The sequence below is a fragment of the Atractosteus spatula genome, chromosome 6, assembly GCF_055471065.1.
Source record: "Atractosteus spatula isolate fAtrSpa1 chromosome 6, fAtrSpa1.hap1, whole genome shotgun sequence".
Lineage (NCBI taxonomy): Eukaryota > Metazoa > Chordata > Actinopteri > Semionotiformes > Lepisosteidae > Atractosteus > Atractosteus spatula.
The window spans coordinates 16,262,284-16,285,451 of NC_142711.1; the positions used below are offsets into that span (position 1 = coordinate 16,262,284).

Sequence of the window (23,168 nt, forward strand, 5' to 3'; positions counted from 1 at the left end):
CACTTCCTTCCTGATCTGGTGATGATTTGTGCCCCTCTAACCAGGCTGTCTCTGGAGTTTCTAATATCTCCGCCCTGCATTTTGCTACCTTGAACTCTTCCACAAGACAGTAGAAGTTGCAGCTGTCCTGATCTCATGTAAAACCCCACTGACGTGAAGCTGGATGGGATTCCCAGCCACATTCGGAGGTGCTTGTCGATCTTTCTCTCCACTCCTTCCACCATTGTCATGGGTACCTCCTATACTGTTCGCAGCCACAGGACTCTAAGCAATACCCCATGTTGATAAAGCCATGCACTGAATTTCCCTGGGAGTCCTGATCCATCAATCTTCCTCAGCCAATCGCCTACCTGCAATTCTGTGATGCTGACATTTTCCCTGTCTGATAATGCCTTGTCGATGCATTCACTTATTGATGAAATGGCTTCACCCTGGATCTGGAGTTTATATTTCTGGGTCACTCTACCTTTCCTGATCACCATATATCTTGACTTCCTTGGTTTGAACTTCATTCTCATCCAGGTTGCTATGTCCTCTGGTGCTTTCAAAACCCACCTTGCCTGCACAAAGGACAGAAAGGATGTAGTTGTTACTGTAAGATCATCGATGAACCCCCTAAAAGATGGTCGGTGGGTACATGACTGCTTGTTCTGCTGTTATTATTATGAGGGTCATTCCCATGATGAACAAGATAGGGGAAATAGTACAAGTGTAGTACCTTGATTCCTCCATAGTAGCTGGTGATCACCCCCTTGATGTGGTGTGGGATATGATAGTACTCCATAGCAACCCAAATCAAACTATGTGGGGTGGATTCATATGCATTAGCTAGGTCCAGCCAGACAACTGTCAGGTCTCCTCTATTGGACCTCACCTCCTGTCACGGACGTCCAAAGGGACTAACCGTGGGGAGCAGGAGAGTGGAAAAAGACCCATATGCGTAGCGGCGAGACGGGAAAAAGGCCCGGGCTCATTAGTGCAAAGAGTTCAGGAGTGCCGTATAGAAACCTATGCCCTCAGGGAGCGGACGTGGGGCGCTCTAGTGCTAGGCGGGTCTCAGGACATCCGAACGTCAATGCTGAGCGAGGACAGAGTGCAAGACCCGGAAATATACAGCCCAAGGGAAAGAGAGGGACAGGAAGGACAGCAGACCAGAAACTAGGGACAGGACAGAGAAGGAGCGCCCTCTGGCTGCAGAGGGTGTGACACCTCCTGGGTCATCTGACTTAGGACCCCTGTGTGATCAAAGCATCCTGAAAAGACAGGGATTTCCCCTTTCTGTATAGATGTGTCAACAAACTAATTTCCACATTGTTCACCTTGTAGGAGGGGATCGGTCATTGTTGAGTCTACACTGAAGCTTCAAAGTGACAACAGTTCCCCCAGTAATGAGGACATAGTGCAAGTCTTTCAAGATGGCCTGAACTCCACAGGATATCTTGGGGAGCTTTCAGTGGATGTAACAAGTATTCAGTCTGGGAGTAAGTGCCTGAGGAGAATTTTCCATTTTTCATGTTTCTTACTGAAAGAGACACATCAGTTGTTAATAATTTTAATAGAAATTTGTAATTCATAAATAAATTAACACAGAAAACTCTTTCCACCACAGATGCAACAATCGGAATGAGGGAAGATCCCCCTGGAGCTCCTACTGCAACAACAATTAAACCTGTGATCACAACCTCAGCTGTACCCATTTCAACCTCACTAATGCAACATAGAACTACAGGTTCCACTACAGCCACAGCCCCTCTCCGTGCAGGAGAAGCAACACCAAACAATACAACTACAACACCCAGGCAAACAACATTTACCATTCTGTCAACAACAACAACACAATCCAATAGTTTTTCCACTACAACCTCAAAACCTCCCACTATAACCAAATCTGCAGCATCAAACATCACTCTCTCAGAAGCTACAACATTTCCCATTAACACCTCAGAATCTCACAATACAACTACAAATTCAATTACAACTACAATTGCAGCACTAGATATAGCATATTCTAAAACAACCACAACACCTCCCTTTACAACCTCAACAATCCCCACTACAACAAGAACTGAAGGTTCCACTATGACCCCAAAGCCTCTGATTAAAACATCAATATTTAACAATGAAAGTAAAATTATGGTTTCCATTACAACCACATCTCCTCCCATTAGCATTACCTCAACAACTCCCACTAAAACTACAGCAACAGTTTCCACTCCAATCACAGCACCTCCCACTACAGCTTGTTCAAATACATCTATGCCTTCTACAAAACAAAATACTACTGTAGCCAGAACTACACGTACTATGACAACACCTCCAACTATCGCAGCCACATCTACACCTGCTACTACAGCACCTCGCACTACTGTATCTGCAATTATACCAACTACTAGAACACCTCCCACTACTATATTTAAACCTACTACTACACCATCTCCCACTACTGCAGCCGCTACTACACCTAGTACTACAGTACCTACTGATGTTAAAGCTTCAGCTACAACTACATCTACTACTACAGCACCTACCACTACTGCAGCTGAAATTACACCTACTACAGCACCTCCCACTACTGCAACCACTTCTACACCTACTACTACAGCACATACGGCTACTGCAGCAACGTCTAAACCTACTACTACATCAACTAACACTAATGCAGCAGCAACTACACTTACTACCACAGCACCTCCCTTTTCTGTAGCCAAGACTACACTTACTAAAACACCTCCTACTAATGTAGGTAAAACGACATCAATTACTACAGCACCTCCCACTACTGTAGCCACATCTACACCAACTACCACAACACCTGCCACTATTGCAGCAGTAACTACACTTACTACTTTAGCCCCTCACACTACTGCAGCAGCAATTACACCAACTACTACAGAACCTCCCACAACTGTAGCCAAAACTACACCTACAACGACAACACCTACCATTACAACCTCAACAACTCCAACTGCAACAGCATCTACAGGTTCAACTACAACCGCAATACCCCACATTACAACCTCAACAACTCCCACTGCAACAACATCTAAAGTTTCAACTATAACAACAACACCTCCCATTACAACCACAGCAACTGCCACTACAACAACATCTACAGGTTCAAATACAACCACACCCCCTCCCATTACAACCTCATCAACTCCTACTACAACAACATCTACAGCTTCAACTAACACCACATCAGATCCCATTACAACCTCAACAACTCCCACTGCAATAATATTTACAAGTTCAACTACAACCACATCACATCCCATTACAACCACAGCAACTGCCACTACAACAACATTAACAGGTTCAAATACAACCACAACACCTCCCATTACAACCTCAACAACTCCCACTGCAACAACATCTAAAGCTTCAACTATAACAACAACACCTCCCATTACAACCACAGCAACTGCCACTACAACAACATTTACAGGTTCAAATACAACCACACCCCCTCCCATTACAACCTCATCAACTCCTACTACAACAACATCTACAGGTTCAAATACAACCACACCCCCTCCCATTACAACCTCAGCAACCCCCACTACAACAACGTCTACAGGTTCAACTACAACCACAACACCTCCCATTACAACCTCAACAACTCCCACTGCAACAACATCTAGAGCTTCAACTATAACAACAACACCTCCCATTACAACCTCAACAACTGCCACTACAACAACATTTACAGGTTCAAATACAACCACACCCCCTCCCATTACAACCTCAACAACTACCACTAGAACAACATCTACAGGTTCAACTAACACCACATCAGATCCAATTACAACCTCAACAACTGCCACTACAACAACATTTACAGGTTCAACTACAACCACAACACCTCCCATTACAACCTCAACAACTCCCACTGCAGTAACATTTACAAGTTATACTACAACCACATCACCTCCCATTACAACCTCAACAATGCCCACTGCAACAACATCTAAAAAATTAACTAAAAACACAACACTTCCCATTACATCCTCACCAACTGCAACTACAACAACATCTACAGGTTCAACTACAACCACATCACCTCCCATTCCAACCTCAACTACTGCAACTACAACAACATCTATAGATTCAACTAACACCACATCAGATCCCATTACAACCTCAGCAACCCCAACTACAACAATATCTATAGGTTCCACTACAACCACAACACCTCCCATTACAACCTCAACAACTCCCACTGCAACAACATCTACAGGTTCAACTACAACCACAACACCTCCCATTACAACCTCAGCAACTACCACTACAACAACATTTACAGCCTCAACCACAACCACATCACCTCCCATTACAATCTCAACAACTGCCACTAGAACAACATCTACAGGTTCAACTAAAACCACAATATCACACATTACAACCTCAACAACCCCAACTACAACAACATCTACAGTTTCAACTAACAACACATCAGATCCCATTACAACCTCAACAACTCTCTCTACAACAACATCTACAGGTTCAACTACAACCACAATATCCCACATTACAACCTCAGCAACCTCCACTGCAACAACATCTACAGGTTCAACTACAACCACAACAACTCCCATTACAACCTCAACAACTCCCACTGCAACAACATTTATAGGTTCAACTACAACCACATCACCTCTCATTACAACCACAGCAACTGCCACTACAACAACATTTACAGGTTCAACTAAAACCACAATACCCCACATTACAACCTCAGCAACCCCCATTACAACAACATCTAAAGGTTCAACTACAACCACAACACCTCCCATTACAACCTCAACAACTCCCACTGCAACAACATTTACAGGTTCAAATACAACCACATTACCTCTCATTACAACCACAGCAACTGCCACTACAACAACATTTACAGGTTCAACTAAAACCACAATACCCCACATTACAACCTCAGCAACCCCCATTACAACAACATCTACAGTTTCAACTACAACCACACCCCCTCCCATTACAACCTCATCAACTCCTACTACCACAACATCTAAAGGTTCAACTAACACCACATCAGATCCCATTACAACCTTAGCAACCCTTACTACAACAACATCTACAGGTTCAACTACAACCACAACACCTCCTATTACAACCTCAACAACTCCCACCACAACAACATCTAAAGGTTCAATTATAACAACAACACCTCCCATTACAATCTCAACAACTGCCACTACAACAACATTTACAGATTCAACTACAACCACATCACCTCACATTACAACCTCAACAACTGCCACAAGAACAACATCTAAAGGTTCAATTATAACAACAACACCTCCCATTACAACCTCAACAACCCCAACTACAACAACATCTACAGCTTCAACTACAACCACATCCCCTCCCATTACAACCTTATCAACTCCTACTACAACAACATCTACAGATTCAACTAACACCACATCAGATCCCATTACAACCTCAACAATTCCCACTGCAATAACATTTACAAGTTCAACTACAACCACATCACATCCCATTACAACCACAGCAACTGCCACTACAACAACATTTACAGGTTCAAATACAACCACACCCCCTCCCATTACAACCTCATCAACTCCTACTACAACAACATCTTCAGGTTCAACTAACACCACATCAGATCCCATTACAACCTCAACAACTCCCACTGCAATAACATTTACAAGTTCAACTACAACCACATCACATCCCATTACAACCACAGCAACTGCCACTACAACAACATTTACAGGTTCAAATACAACCACAACACCTCCCATTACAACCTCAACAACGCCCACTGCAACAACATCTACAGGTTCAACTAACACCACATTAGATCCCATTACAACCTCAGCAACCCCCACTACAACAATATCTATAGGTTCAACTACAACCACAACACCTCCCATTACAACCTCAACAACTCCCACTGCAACAACATCTACAGGTTCAACTACAACCACAACACCTCCCATTACAACCTCAGCAACTGCCACTACAACAACATTTACAGGTTCAACCACAACCACAACACCTCCCATTACAATCTCAACAACTGCCACTAGAACAACATCTACAGGTTTAACTAAAACCACAATATCACACATTACAACCTCAACAACCCCAACTACAACAACATATACAGCTTCAACTACAACCACAACACCTCCCATTACAACCTCAACAACTGCAACTACAACAACATCTACAGGTTCAAATACAACCACACCCCCTCCCATTACAACCTCATCAACTCCTACTACAACAACATCTACAGGTTCAACTAACACCACATCAGATCCCATTACAACCTCAACAACTCCCACTGCAATAACATTTACAAGTTCAACTACAACCACATCACATCCCATTACAACCACAGCAACTGCCACTACAACAACATTTACAGATTCAAATACAACCACACCCCCTCCCATTACAACCTCATCAACTCCTACTACAACAACATCTACAGGTTCAACTACAACCACAACACCTCCCATTACAACCTCAACAACTCCCACTGCAACAACATCTAAAGCTTCAACTATAACAACAACACCTCCCATTACAACCTCAACAACTGCCACTACAACAACATTTACAGGTTCAAATACAACCACACCCCCTCCCATTACAACCTCAATAACTACCACTAGAACAACATCTACAGGTTCAACTAACACCACATCAGATCCAATTACAACCTCAACAACTGCCACTTCAACAACATTTACAGGTTCAACTACAACCACATCACCTCCCATTACAACCTCAACAATGCCCACTGCAACAACATCTAAAAAATTAACTAAAAACACAACACTTCCCATTACATCCTCACCAACTGCAACTACAACAACATCTACAGGTTCAACTACAACCACATCACCTCCCATTACAACCTCAACTACTGCAACTACAACAACATCTATAGGTTCAACTAACACCACATTAGATCCCATTACAACCTCAGCAACTGCCACTACAACAACATTTACAGGTTCAACCACAACCACAACACCTCCCATTACAATCTCAACAACTGCCACTAGAACAACATCTACAGGTTTAACTAAAACCACAATATCACACATTACAACCTCAACAACCCCAACTACAACAACATATACAGCTTCAACTACAACCACAACACCTCCCATTACAACCTCAACAACTGCAACTACAACAACATCTACAGGTTCAAATACAACCACACCCCCTCCCATTACAACCTCATCAACTCCTACTACAACAACATCTACAGGTTCAACTAACACCACATCAGATCCCATTACAACCTCAACAACTCCCACTGCAATAACATTTACAAGTTCAACTACAACCACATCACATCCCATTACAACCACAGCAACTGCCACTACAACAACATTTACAGGTTCAAATACAACCACACCCCCTCCCATTACAACCTCAACAACGCCCACTGCAACAACATCTACAGGTTCAACTAACACCACATTAGATCCCATTACAACCTCAGCAACCCCCACTACAACAATATCTATAGGTTCAACTACAACCACAACACCTCCCATTACAACCTCAACAACTCCCACTGCAACAACATCTACAGGTTCAACTACAACCACAACACCTCCCATTACAACCTCAGCAATGCCCACTGCAACAGCATCTAAAAAATTAACTAAAAACACAACACTTCCCATTACATCCTCACCAACTGCAACTACAACAACATCTACAGGTTCAACTACAACCACATCACCTCCCATTACAACCTCAACTACTGCAACTACAACAACATCTATAGGTTCAACTAACACCACATTAGATCCCATTACAACCTCAGCAACTGCCACTACAACAACATTTACAGGTTCAACCACAACCACAACACCTCCCATTACAATCTCAACAACTGCCACTAGAACAACATCTACAGGTTTAACTAAAACCACAATATCACACATTACAACCTCAACAACCCCAACTACAACAACATATACAGCTTCAACTACAACCACAACACCTCCCATTACAACCTCAACAACTGCAACTACAACAACATCTACAGGTTCAAATACAACCACACCCCCTCCCATTACAACCTCATCAACTCCTACTACAACAACATCTACAGGTTCAACTAACACCACATCAGATCCCATTACAACCTCAACAACTCCCACTGCAACAACATCTAAAGCTTCAACTATAACAACAACACCTCCCATTACAACCTCAACAACTGCCACTACAACAACATTTACAGGTTCAAATACAACCACACCCCCTCCCATTACAACCTCAATAACTACCACTAGAACAACATCTACAGGTTCAACTAACACCACATCAGATCCAATTACAACCTCAACAACTGCCACTTCAACAACATTTACAGGTTCAACTACAACCACATCACCTCCCATTACAACCTCAACAATGCCCACTGCAACAACATCTAAAAAATTAACTAAAAACACAACACTTCCCATTACATCCTCACCAACTGCAACTACAACAACATCTACAGGTTCAACTACAACCACATCACCTCCCATTACAACCTCAACTACTGCAACTACAACAACATCTATAGGTTCAACTAACACCACATTAGATCCCATTACAACCTCAGCAACCCCCACTACAACAATATCTATAGGTTCAACTACAACCACAACACCTCCCATTACAACCTCAACAACTCCCACTGCAACAACATCTACAGGTTCAACTACAACCACAACACCTCCCATTACAACCTCAGCAACTGCCACTACAACAACATTTACAGGTTCAACCACAACCACAACACCTCCCATTACAATCTCAACAACTGCCACTAAAACAACATCTACAGGTTCAACTAAAACCACAATATCACACATTACAACCTCAACAACCCCAACTACAACAACATCTACAGCTTCAACTACAACCACAACACGTCCCATTACAACCTCAACAACTGCAACTACAACAACATCTACAGGTTCAACTACAACCACAACACCTACCATTACAACCTCAACAACCCCAACTACAACAACATCTACAGGTTCAACTAACACCACATCAGATCCCATTACAACCTCAACAACTCTCTCTACAACAACATCTACAGGTTCAATTACAACCACGATATCACACATTACAAACTCAACAACTCCCACTACAACAGCATCTACAGGTTCAACTAACAACACATCACCTCCCATTACAACCTCAACAACCCCCACTACTACAACATCTACAGGTTCAACTACAACCACAATATCCCACATTACAACCTCAGCAACCTCCACTACAACAACATCTACAGGTTCAACTACAACCACAACATCTCCCATTACAACCTCAACAACTCCCACTGCAACAACATTTATAGGTTCAACTACAACCACATCACCTCTCATTACAACCACAGCAACTGCCACTACAACAACATTTACAGGTTCAACTAAAACCACAATACCCCACATTACAACCTCAGCAACCCCCATTACAACAACATCTACAGGTTCAACTACAACCACACCCCCTCCCATTACAACCTCATCAACTCCTACTACAACAACATCTACAGGTTCAACTAACACCACATCAGATCCCATTACAACCTTAGCAAACCCTACTACAACAACATCTACAGGTTCAACTACAACCACAACACCTCCCATTACAATCTCAACAACTGCCACTAGAACAACATCTAAAGGTTCAATTATAACAACAACACCTCCCATTACAACCTCAACAACCCCAACTACAACATCTACAGCTTCAACTACAACCACAACACCTCCCATTACAACCTCAACAACTGCAACTACAACAACATCTACAGGTTCAACTACAGCCATAACACCTCCCATTACAACCTCAACTACTGCAACTACAACAACATCTATAGGTTCAACTAACACCACATTAGATCCCATTACAACCTCAGCAACCCCCACTACAACAATATCTATAGGTTCAACTACAACCACAACACCTCCCATTACAACCTCAACAACTCCCACTACAACAACATTTACAGGTTCAACCACAACCACAACACCTCCCATTACAATCTCAACAACTCCCACTGCAACAACATTTATAGGTTCAACTACAACCACATCACCTCTCATTACAACCACAGCAACTGCCACTACAACAACATTTACAGGTTCAACTAAAACCACAATACCCCACATTACAACCTCAGCAACCCCCATTACAACAACATCTAAAGGTTCAACTACAACCACAACACCTCCCATTACAACCTCAACAACTCCCACTGCAACAACATTTACAGGTTTAAATACAACCACATCACCTCTCATTACAACCACAGCAACTGCCACTACAACAACATTTACAGGTTCAACTAAAACCACAATACCCCACATTACAACCTCAGCAACCCCCATTACAACAACATCTACAGGTTCAACTACAACCACACTCCCTCCCATTACAACCTCATCAACTCCTACTACAACAACATCTACAGGTTCAACTAACACCACATCAGATCCCATTACAACCTTAGCAAACCCTACTACAACAACATCTACAGGTTCAACTACAACCACAACACCTCCCATTACAATCTCAACAACTGCCACTAGAACAACATCTAAAGGTTCAATTATAACAACAACACCTCCCATTACAACCTCAACAACCCCAACTACAACAACATCTACAGCTTCAACTACAACCACAACACCTCCCATTACAACCTCAACAACTGCAACTACAACAACATCTACAGGTTCAACTACAGCCATAACACCTCCCATTACAACCTCAACAAATGCCACTACAAAAACATTTACAGGTTCAACTACAACCACATCACCTCCCATTACAACCTCAACAACGCTCACTGCAACAACATCTAAAGAATTAACTACAAACACAACACATCCCATTACAACCTCAACAACTGCAACTACAACAACATCTACAGGTTCAATTACAATCACAATATCACACAATACAACCTCAACAACCCCAACTACAAAAACATCTATAACTACAACCACAATATCACACATTATAAACTCAACAACTCCCACTACAACAGCATTTACAGGTTCAACTAACAACACATCAGATCCCATTACAACCTCAACAGCTCACAATGCATTAACATCTACAGGTTCAACTACAACCACAACACCTTCCATTACAACATCAACAACACCCACTGCAAAAACATCTAAAGAATTAACTAAAAACACAACACTTCCCATTTCAACCTCAACAGCCCAAACTACAACAACATCTACAGGCTCAACTACAACCACAACACCCTCTATTACAACCTCAACAACTCCCACTGCAACATTATCTAAGACATTAACTACAACCACAACACCTCCAATTACAACCTCAACAACTGCCACTACAACAAAATCTACAGGTTCAACTACAGCCACAATATCACACATTACAACCTCAACAACCCCAACTACAACAACATCTACAGGTTCAACTACAACCACAACACCTCCCATTACAACCTCAACAACTCCCACTGCAACAACATCTAAAGAATTAACTACAAACACGACACTTCCCATTACAACCTCCTCACCTCCTATTACAACCTCAACAACTCCCACTGCAACAACATCTAAAGAATTAACTACAAACACAACACTTCCCATTACAACCTTGTCACCTCCTATTACAACCTCAACAACTCCCACTGCAAAAACATCTACAGGTTCAACTAACACCACATCAGATACCATTACAACCTCAACAACTCCCAATGCAATAACATTTACAGGTTCAACTACAATAACACCACCTCCCATTACAACCTCATCTACTCATAATACAATTACAGGTTCGATTACAAACACAAAACCTTCCACTGCAACCACAACACCTCCCATTAAAACCTTAACAACTCAAATTTCAACATCTACATCTGTACATGAACCTACAGGTTCAACTACAACCTCAACAACCCCCACTACTACAACATCTACAGATTCAACTACAACCTCAACAACCCCCACTACAACAACATCTACAGGTTCAAAAACAACAAATCCTTCTCCCATTACAACCTCTACAACTCCCACTACAACAACATCTACAGGTTCAACTACAACCACATTACCTCCTATTAAATTCTCAACAACTCAAATGTCAACATCTACATCTGTACTTGAACCTACAGATTCAACTACAACCTCAACAACCCCCACTACTACAACATCTACAGGTTCAACTACAACCACATCACCTCCCATTACAACTTCAATAACTCCCACTACAACAACATCTACAGGTTCAACTACAACCACTTCACCTCCTATTAAAACCTTAACAAATCAAACGTCAACATCTACATCTGTACTTGAACCAACAGGTTCAACTACAACCTCAACAACCCCCACTATTACAACATCTACAGGTTCAACTACAACCACATCACCTCCTATTACAACCTCAACAACTCCCACTACAACAACATATACAGGTTCAACTACAACCACATCACCTCCTATTACAACCTCAACAACCCCCACTACTACAACATCTACAGGTTCAAAAACAACAAATCCTTCTCCCATTACAACCTCTACAACTCCCACTACAACAACATCTACAGGTTCAACTACAACCACATTACCTCCTATTAAATTCTCAACAACTCAAATTTCAACATCTACATCTGTACTTGAACCTACAGATTCAACTACAATCTCAACAACCCCCACTACTACAACATCTACAGGTTCAACTACAACCACATCACCTCCCATTACAACTTCAATAACTCCCACTACAACAACATCTACAGGTTCAACTACAACCACAACACCTCCCATTACAACCTCAACAAATCAAATGTCAACATCTACATCTGTACTTGAACCTACAGGTTCAACTACAACCTCAACAACCCCCACTACTACAACATCTACAGGTTCAACTACAACCTCAAAACCCCCCACTACAACAACATCTACAGGTTCAACTACAACCACATCACCTCCCATTACAACCTCAACAACTCCCACTACAACAACATATACAGGTTCAACTACAACCACATCACCTCCTATAACAACCTCAACAACCCCCACTACTACAACATCTGCAGGTTCAAATACAATCAGAACACCTCCCATTACAATCCCAACAACATCTACAGATTCAACTACAACCACACCATCTCCCATTGCAATCCCAACAACTCCCACTACAACAACATCTACAGGTTCAACTACAACCACTTCACCTCCTATTAAAACCTCAACAAATCAAATGTCAACATCTACATCTGTACTTGAACCTACAGGTTCAACTACAACCTCAACAACCCCCACTACTACAACATCTACAGGTCCAACTACAACCACATCACCTCCTATTACAACCTCAACAACTCCCACTACAACAACATATACAGGTTCAACTACAACCACATCACCTCCCATTACAACCTCAACAACTCCCACTACAACAACATCTACAGGTTCAACTACAACCACTTCACCTCCTATTAAAACCTCAACAAATCAAATGTCAACATCTACATCTGTACTTGAACCAACAGGTTCAACTACAACCTCAACAACCCCCACTACTACAACATCTGCAGGTTCAAATACAATCAGAACACCTCCCATTACAATCCCAACAACATCTACAGATTCAACTACAACCACACCATCTCCCATTGCAATCCCAACAACTCCCACTACAACAACATCTACAGGTTCAACTACAACCACTTCACCTCCTATTAAAACCTCAACAAATCAAATGTCAACATCTACATCTGTACTTGAACCTACAGGTTCAACTACAACCTCAACAACCCCCACTACTACAACATCTACAGGTCCAACTACAACCACATCACCTCCCATTACAACCTCAACAACTCCCACTACAACAACATCTACAGGTTCAACTACAACCACTTCACCTCCTATTAAAACCTCAACAAATCAAATGTCAACATCTACATCTGTACTTGAACCTACAGGTTCAACTACAACCTCAACAACCCCCACTACTACAATATCTACAGGTTCAACTACAACCACATCACCTCCTATTACAACCTCAACAACCCCCACTACTACAACATATACAGGTTCAACTACAACCACATCACCTCCCATTAAAACCTTAACAACTCAGATTTCAACATCTATATCTGTACTTGAACCTACAGGTTCAACTACAACCTCAACAACCCCCACTACTACAACATCTACAGGTTCAAAAAGAACAAATCCTTCTCCCATTACAACCTCTACAACTCCCACTACAACATCTACAGGTTCAACTACAACCACATTACCTCCTATTAAATTCTCAACAACTCAAATTTCAACATCTACATCTGTACTTGAACCTACAGATTCAACTACAATCTCAACAACCCCCACTACTACAACATCTACAGGTTCAACTACAACCACATCACCTCCCATTACAACTTCAATAACTCCCACTACAACAACATCTACAGGTTCAACTACAACCACAACACCTCCCATTACAACCTCAACAAATCAAATGTCAACATCTACATCTGTACTTGAACCTACAGGTTCAACTACAACCTCAACAACCCCCACTACTACAACATCTACAGGTTCAACTACAACCTCAAAACCCCCCACTACAACAACATCTACAGGTTCAACTACAACCACATCACCTCCCATTACAACCTCAACAACTCCCACTACAACAACATATACAGGTTCAACTACAACCACATCACCTCCTATAACAACCTCAACAACCCCCACTACTACAACATCTGCAGGTTCAAATACAATCAGAACACCTCCCATTACAATCCCAACAACATCTACAGATTCAACTACAACCACACCATCTCCCATTGCAATCCCAACAACTCCCACTACAACAACATCTACAGGTTCAACTACAACCACTTCACCTCCTATTAAAACCTCAACAAATCAAATGTCAACATCTACATCTGTACTTGAACCTACAGGTTCAACTACAACCTCAACAACCCCCACTACTACAACATCTACAGGTCCAACTACAACCACATCACCTTCTATTACAACCTCAACAACTCCCACTACAACAACATATACAGGTTCAACTACAACCACATCACCTCCCATTACAACCTCAACAACTCCCACTACAACAACATCTACAGGTTCAACTACAACCACTTCACCTCCTATTAAAACCTCAACAAATCAAATGTCAACATCTACATCTGTACTTGAACCAACAGGTTCAACTACAACCTCAACAACCCCCACTACTACAACATCTGCAGGTTCAAATACAATCAGAACACCTCCCATTACAATCCCAACAACATCTACAGATTCAACTACAACCACACCATCTCCCATTGCAATCCCAACAACTCCCACTACAACAACATCTACAGGTTCAACTACAACCACTTCACCTCCTATTAAAACCTCAACAAATCAAATGTCAACATCTACATCTGTACTTGAACCTACAGGTTCAACTACAACCTCAACAACCCCCACTACTACAACATCTACAGGTCCAACTACAACCACATCACCTCCCATTACAACCTCAACAACTCCCACTACAACAACATCTACAGGTTCAACTACAACCACTTCACCTCCTATTAAAACCTCAACAAATCAAATGTCAACATCTACATCTGTACTTGAACCTACAGGTTCAACTACAACCTCAACAACCCCCACTACTACAATATCTACAGGTTCAACTACAACCACATCACCTCCTATTACAACCTCAACAACCCCCACTACTACAACATATACAGGTTCAACTACAACCACATCACCTCCCATTAAAACCTTAACAACTCAGATTTCAACATCTATATCTGTACTTGAACCTACAGGTTCAACTACAACCTCAACAACCCCCACTACTACAACATCTACAGGTTCAAAAAGAACAAATCCTTCTCCCATTACAACCTCTACAACTCCCACTACAACATCTACAGGTTCAACTACAACCACATTACCTCCTATTAAATCCTCAGCAACTCATATTTCAACATCTGTATCTGTACTTGAACCTACGGGTTCAACTACAACCTCAACAACCCCCAGTACAACATCTACAGGTTCAACTACAACCACACCGTCTCCCATTGCAATCCCAACAACTCCCACTACAACAACATCTACAGGTTCAACTACAACCACTTCACCTCCTATTAAACCCTTAACAAATCAAATTTCAACATCTACATCTGTACTTGAACCTACAGGTTCAACTACAATCCCAACAACTCCCACTACAACAACATATATAGGCTCAACTACAACCACAACACCTCCCATTACAACCTCAACAACTCTCACTGCAATAACATTTACAAGTTCAACTACAACCACATCACCTCCCATTACAACCTCAACAACGCTCACTGCAACAACATCTAAAGAATTAACTACAAACACAACACCTCCCATTACAACCTCAACAAATCACAATAGAACTGCAGGTGCAACTACAACCATTTTTACCTTTCCAGTTTCAAGCACTGCACATTCAACCACAATTACTGCACCTGCTTTTACAACCTCAACAGCTCCCATTTCAACTGCAGTTTCCATTCCAACGTTAACAACTGACAACACATCAATGTCTACAGGTTTCACCAGAACCACAACACCTCCCATGACTACTTCAACAACTCACATTCCAATCACAAGTACAGTTTCCACTACAGCCTCAGCACCTGCTATTAACACTTCAACAACTCCCACCACAGCGACATTTACAGTTTCCAGCGAAACCACAGATTCAGCTCCGATTACACCCTCAGCCCCTTCAGCTCCAGCTAGTGCCCTCAGACTTATAAGAATCTCTTCCAGTCTGATCCCAATTACCGCTCCTGCCGACAGGAACTTCCTGCCTACATCAACCTCAGCCTCATCAACAGCTCCCCCTCCACCAAGGCCAGTTACAGCATCAGCTTTTTGGAATACCACAGCTGCAGTTCCCACTCTCACCACAAGTGCAACTGCAGGTCCCAGTTCAGCCACATCTGCCATTTCCTCCCCAGCCGTTTCCACTCGCAGTGCAATCACATCAGCTCCTACTACAGCCACAGCTGCTACTAGACATAGTAATCCAGCTGGTCCCTCTGTACAGACAGCTACAACCACAGCAGTTCCCCCTATATCATCCAGTCTTATTACAGGTACGGCGCCCCCTAGTGTCACAGACAGAGTTTCTCCTAGAGATCCCAGTGCATCCACTGCAGCTACCACTGTAACCACAAAGCCTGCTGCCAGTTTGATTGAAACTCTCAGCACTCCCAGTCCATCCAGAGGGTCTTCACACTCCTCCTCAGGCAAGACCACAGGCACTTCCAGCTCCCCCACTATACCGAGCAGTCAAGCCATCCTTCCTGCAGGTACAGTTATTTGCAATTTCCATGCCTTTGCAGAGAAAGTCAGACTAGAGTAGTAAAGACGCCAATCACAGAACACGAAAATGACAACAGACACAAGAACCATTCAAGGGCCATGTGGCCTGTAGTTTATTGATCCCAGGATCTCATCCAGCTGTGTCTTGAAAGAAGCCAGGGTATCGGCTTCAAGAACAAGGCTGGGCAGGTTGTTCCACACTCCCACCACCCTTTGTGTAAGGAACTGCCACCTGTTCTTAAATGCTCAGTCATTCCGCCAGAGATTTAGAATCTGTGATGACACTGCCCAGCAGGAACCCTGTCTTACTAAACACACACAGATTTGACACAATGAACTGCAATATTCATCAGTCACAGTCAGCTTCCTTCCAGTTACCAATCATCTTCCTTCCCTGCAGGTCATTCCAGTGAAATAGAGTCTGGGACGTTTCCTGACTGGGCTGTTTCAGTGATCGCGCTGGGAATCCTGTCCCTACTGCTCCTCCCAGTCATCGCTACACTGGTCAGTAAGCAAGCTGTGACACTCGGTGTACTTCATGTACAGGGGAGGACTCTAACTGTAACATAGTAACAAGATACAGTACACTGTCTCCCTGTACTGTACACACCTTTATCTTCACTCCTGCTGTGTCGTGCACTATGTCCTTGTATAACTCTCTCTGCTGCCCCCTACAGTGCTGGAAGACTGGGCTAATTCAGCAGCTGTCTCAAGTTTTCTCAAAAGCGCCTGCTGAGGGCGTCACATACAGGGACGTCCAGGTACGTCAGACTTTCAGACTGATTCTGTCTGTAAGTCTTAGAAGAAATGCACACCCACCCTTCACTCCTGCTCTGTCTCCTCACTCTCTCACACTCTTCACTCCTGCTCTGTCTGCTCACTCTCTTACACTCTTCACTCCTGCTCTGTCTCCTCACTCTCTCACACTCTTCACTCCTGCTGTCTGCTCACTCTCTCACACCTTCACTCCTGCTCCGACTCCTCACTCTCTCACACTCTTCACTCCTGCTCTGTCTCCTCACTCTCTCACACCTTCACTCCTGCTGTCTGCTCACTCTCACACTCTTCACTCTTGCTCTGTCTCCTCACTCTCTCACACCTTCACTCCTGCTCTGTCTGCTCACTCTCTCACACTCTTCACTCCTGCTGTCTGCTCACTCTCTCACACTCTTCAATCTTGCTCTGTCTCCTCACTCTCTCACACCTTCACTCTTGCTCTGTCTGCTCACTCTCTCACACCTTCACTCCTGCTGTCTGCTCACTCTCTCACACCTTCACTCCTGCTCTGTCTGCTCACTCCCTCACACTCTTCACTCCTGCTCTGTCTGCTCACTCTCACACCTTCACTCCTGCTGTCTGCTCACTCTCTCACACCTTCACTCCTGCTCCGACTCCTCACTCTCTCACACTCTTCACTCCTGCTCTGTCTCCTCACTCTCTCACACCTTCACTCCTGCTGTCTGCTCACTCTCACACTCTTCACTCTTGCTCTGTCTCCTCACTCTCTCACACCTTCACTCCTGCTCTGTCTGCTCACTCTCTCACACTCTTCACTCCTGCTGTCTGCTCACTCTCTCACACTCTTCAATCTTGCTCTGTCTCCTCACTCTCTCACACCTTCACTCTTGCTCTGTCTGCTCACTCTCTCACACCTTCACTCCTGCTGTCTGCTCACTCTCTCACACCTTCACTCCTGCTCTGTATCCTCACTCTCTCACACCTTCACTCCTGCTGTCTGCTCACTCTCTCACACTCTTCACTCTTGCTCTGTCTCCTCACTCTCTCACACCTTCACTCCTGCTGTCTGCTCACTCTCACACTCTTCACTCTTGCTCCGTCTCCTCACTCTCTCACACCTTCACTCCTGCTGTCTGCTCACTCTCTCACACTCTTCACTCTTGCTCTGTCTCCTCACTCTCTCACACCTTCACTCCTGCTGTCTGCTCACTCTCTCACACCTTCACTCTTGCTCTGTCTGCTCACTCTCTCACACCTTCACTCCTGCTGTCTGCTCACTCTCTCACACCTTCACTCTTGCTCTGTCTCCTCACTCTCTCACACCTTCACTCCTGCTGTCTGCTCACTCTCACACTCTTCACTCTTGCTCTGTCTCCTCACTCTCTCACACCTTCACTCCTGCTGTCTGCTCACTCTCTCACACTCTTCACTCTTGCTCTGTCTCCTCACTCTCTCACACCTTCACTCCTGCTGTCTGCTCACTCTCTCACACCTTCACTCTTGCTCTGTCTGCTCACTCTCTCACACCTTCACTCCTGCTCTGTCTCCTCACTCTCTCACACTCTACTGCAATGTGCTCATCATCCTAACTCTTCGTCTCTCCTGTCTCCCTCCAGCCCTGACAGGAGACAAAATACTTCTCTTCAGGATTTGGAGTCCTGGTAGGATGAGTCTGTCGTGGTGCAACAGCCATGATGTCTTCATCAGCCCCATGGATGTCTGCCACAGGGACAATAGGACAGCATGGCAATGCTGGGATTTGTGTTTTCAGAAAAGCTCTTTTTCCTTATGTTTGAGCCTTTGCAAACCTCAGTGACTCATCAGACAGGAGATCCTGGTGATTCTAGAGACACTAGAGATCCTGGAGAGACTGAAGACCCCAGAGGCAGTAGATAGACTGGAGATCCTGGAGTGACTGAAGATCCTAGAAACAGTAGAGAGATTGGAGATGCTAAAGACACTAGAGAGGCTGGAGATCCTAGAGACATTAGAAACACTAGAGAGATTGGAGATCCTGGAGAAACAATTGAGATCCTAGAGAGCCTAGAGAGACTAGAGAGACTGGAGATCCTGGAGAAACTGTGGAGATCCTAGAGAGACTGGATATCCTGGAGAGACTGGAGATCCTAGAGAGACTGGAGAGACTGGAGATCCTGGAGAAACTCTGGAGACTGCCCCTGTCTGGGGATCATCATGTAGACAGAACAGGACACAGAGCTGCACACAGATCCATGCCATGTGAGGGGACTGAGGCTGCCCGATGCCCCTGGTTTTAACGTTTTTCTTAGTTTTTCTTCGGGGTGTCAGGACAGTCTAAGAGTGTCCCCAGTTTAGGCATTTTTTATACAAGGAGGATTTACAAATGCAAGGGCAATTCAGGAAAACGTGACCTGGTAGGGTTTATCGATCAGTTTCACTTCTCCCCAAAGTCCCAGGCCACCAAAGCTCTACAACACGTGACCTCTCCTGCTGTTCTCCCTGAGTGTGAACACTCCTTGTCTGCTTCACTCTGCTTCATGCCCATTCGCTCCTTGCTCCCCACCTATTCCTAGAGGGGAACTGCAAAGCCAGTTTCATATTTTGGGGTTAGAAAGAATCAGCATTGATGAGTGCATTTCAAACCACAATAAAAGTCAAATTTACACAGTAACATGTAAAAGCTCCAATTTACACCACAAAATGGAGGAACTTTCCAGGTGTGCACAGTGCCATACTCTGCGATTCAGACTAAACTAAACATCTGGTGAGGTGAAACAGCCTTAGTACATCGTAAACAAGCATTGCTGTGAATACACCTCTTTTAATCCAACAGAAATCTTGCTCTCAACTTCAAGACAGTTTGGCCGACAGATATTACTTGTTAACTCTGCACGCAGATCATGTTAGACAATGTCTGCGGTGAAATGTCTGGTGCACAACCTGTACTTATTTGCATGTAAATTGCATTACATCATTACAGTGACTAGTGAGCTGGAAGGGCCGCTTCAAGTCACTATCAGTGGGAACTCTTGCTCTCGCCGGTGGTGAGACCAAGGGTTTGCGACAACATGACGACCATACAGTACTTTCACAAAGTTCATGATTTTGTGCTTAATTTGGAATTTGTCAAATTCTGGGATACCATTAATTAATTAATTTTGTCACGAAGATTTAATAACAGGTCTGAGAAATTGGGACTGCAGTTCTCCTTTAACTACTCGCCTTTTGTTTTCCCAAACTTTATTTATCTGTTAGTTTCCCTCTCTCCCTCCATAGCCAAAATGTTGTGTCTCTTTTCCTTTCAGCGTGGAATAAACCTCTACCAGTACCTTTACCATCTAGTATTAGACAATCATCTCTTTTTACAACATGTAAAATAAAGTCAAATCATGGCTTAAAGCAAATATTGTAATCAATAATATTCTGATGTCGCTTTTAATGGGGAACATTATGTCACTGAACCCGATAAAGTGATTGTTTCCTAATGTGACTCTTAAATCATTTATAAATTGAATGTCTTTATTTTGTTCACTTTATCTCTTTTAATATCTTACCACTTGTAATTGTTTGGAGATGTTTTTGATATGTCTATGGCTTGTATTGTGTTGGTTGTGTCCTGCTCTGGGACTACATTAGTAAATAAGCTTTTCAGCTCACTCTGGTGCAGACTGAGATCTGTGCTCTAGCCATGTTCAATAAACTAAACTAAAAAAAAATAATCATCTTTTGAAGAAGCCCTTGCGCATTCAAAGAGAAAGGTCGCTTATTATCACTTTTCTTCTCCCAAATATTCTAAGTTCCTATTATGACCTCTGGTAATAGTGGTTTATATTATTACAAGATAGGATTTTTTTTTAACAGAGACAAAAAGCAGTTGGAATCGCTTCTATAATTAGTTTAAATCGTTTTCGGTTACATACAATATCATATCTTTTAACAAAGTCCTGATATTTTAAAATATGATCCTGCATGCGCAATATGATAGACTACTGCGCGAACCCCCGTGCGCAGCACTAATCCAGCGCGCCAGCGCGCGTGAAGTCGCTCTCTCTAACGCTGCGTCATTCGGAGAGAGAAGCAGAGGGGGGATCGGTAGTGGTCTGGCTCATCTGCACGCGTGAAGCGCGTCGGCTCATGCGGTGAAAAGCGCTGCTGTCACTCCCCTGAGGTCAAGCTTAGCAGTACGATGTTTCTGGGGGAGGTTTCTCCAGGTCGGCCTGTGTTTTAAGGTCTGTGAACTTTTCCTCGAAAAGCTCCAGAGCGGCAGTGAGGCCGCTCTGGAGCTTTTCGAGGAAAAGTTCACAGACCTTAAAACACAGGCCGACCTGGAGAAACCTCCCCCAGAAACAGGAGAAAAACCCAGCAGCCTGATGCCCACAGCACCGGAGAGTTCAGCTCCACCTGTTTTAGAGCCCACAAACACAACCTCAGCCACAGAACAGCCCAGCAAGAGTGTAGCCCTCGGCAACACAGAAACACACCACCCGGACACACACAGCCCACACCAACCCCCCTGTGACCACAGCACAGTGCGCCTCCTGAGAGAGAAACTCTCTGCTCTGGAGCTGGACTTCACTGAGTTCAAGGAGCTGATGCTGGGGAGACTCACAGAGGGGCAGACAGCACAACAGCTAAGAGACGAGGTTAACAAACACAGGAACGAATGTAAAACCTCCAACAAACAGCTCAGGGCACAGATGGAGGAGCTGCTGCAGGACAACAGTAAGCTGCAGTCGGAAGTAGCAGAGCTGAGAGAGGAGCTGCAGCTCGCGGAGAGGACAAGCAAGACTCTCAAAGACCAGCTGAGGAAACTCACTACTTCCCACTGCAGCCCGGACTGCAACAGAACAGCCCTGAGACCCAGAACACACAACACACAACACCCACCCCCAACCCGCAAAGACACACCCACCTCCACACAACCTGACACCCCTACAACCCCCACCACCAACTCCCACTTACCCAGTACCCCCACCGTAGCAAACACCACACCCACTGCACCCCCCGGCACCC

General features: G+C 43.7%; 2 protein-coding genes across 2 annotated transcripts; both read left to right on the forward strand.

Moving 5' to 3' along the window:
* Nucleotides 1-1,362: 1,362 nt before the first annotated feature.
* Nucleotides 1,363-12,659, forward strand: LOC148832306 (uncharacterized). The gene is made up of 4 exons (XM_088918121.1): nucleotides 1,363-1,481; nucleotides 1,610-5,755; nucleotides 5,861-12,404; nucleotides 12,497-12,659. Exons 2-4 carry the CDS (start codon nucleotides 1,624-1,626, stop codon nucleotides 12,657-12,659), a joined length of 10,839 nt encoding a protein of 3,612 aa, XP_088774247.1. The 5' UTR covers nucleotides 1,363-1,481; nucleotides 1,610-1,623.
* Nucleotides 12,660-12,824: 165 nt separating this feature from the next.
* LOC148832307 (uncharacterized) lies at nucleotides 12,825-19,841 on the forward strand. Its single transcript, XM_088918122.1, has 4 exons — nucleotides 12,825-17,425; nucleotides 17,839-17,942; nucleotides 18,116-18,345; nucleotides 19,793-19,841. The coding sequence occupies exons 1-4, from the start codon at nucleotides 12,868-12,870 to the stop codon at nucleotides 19,839-19,841; spliced, it is 4,941 nt and encodes a 1,646-aa protein (XP_088774248.1). The 5' UTR covers nucleotides 12,825-12,867.
* Nucleotides 19,842-23,168: the final 3,327 nt, after the last annotated feature.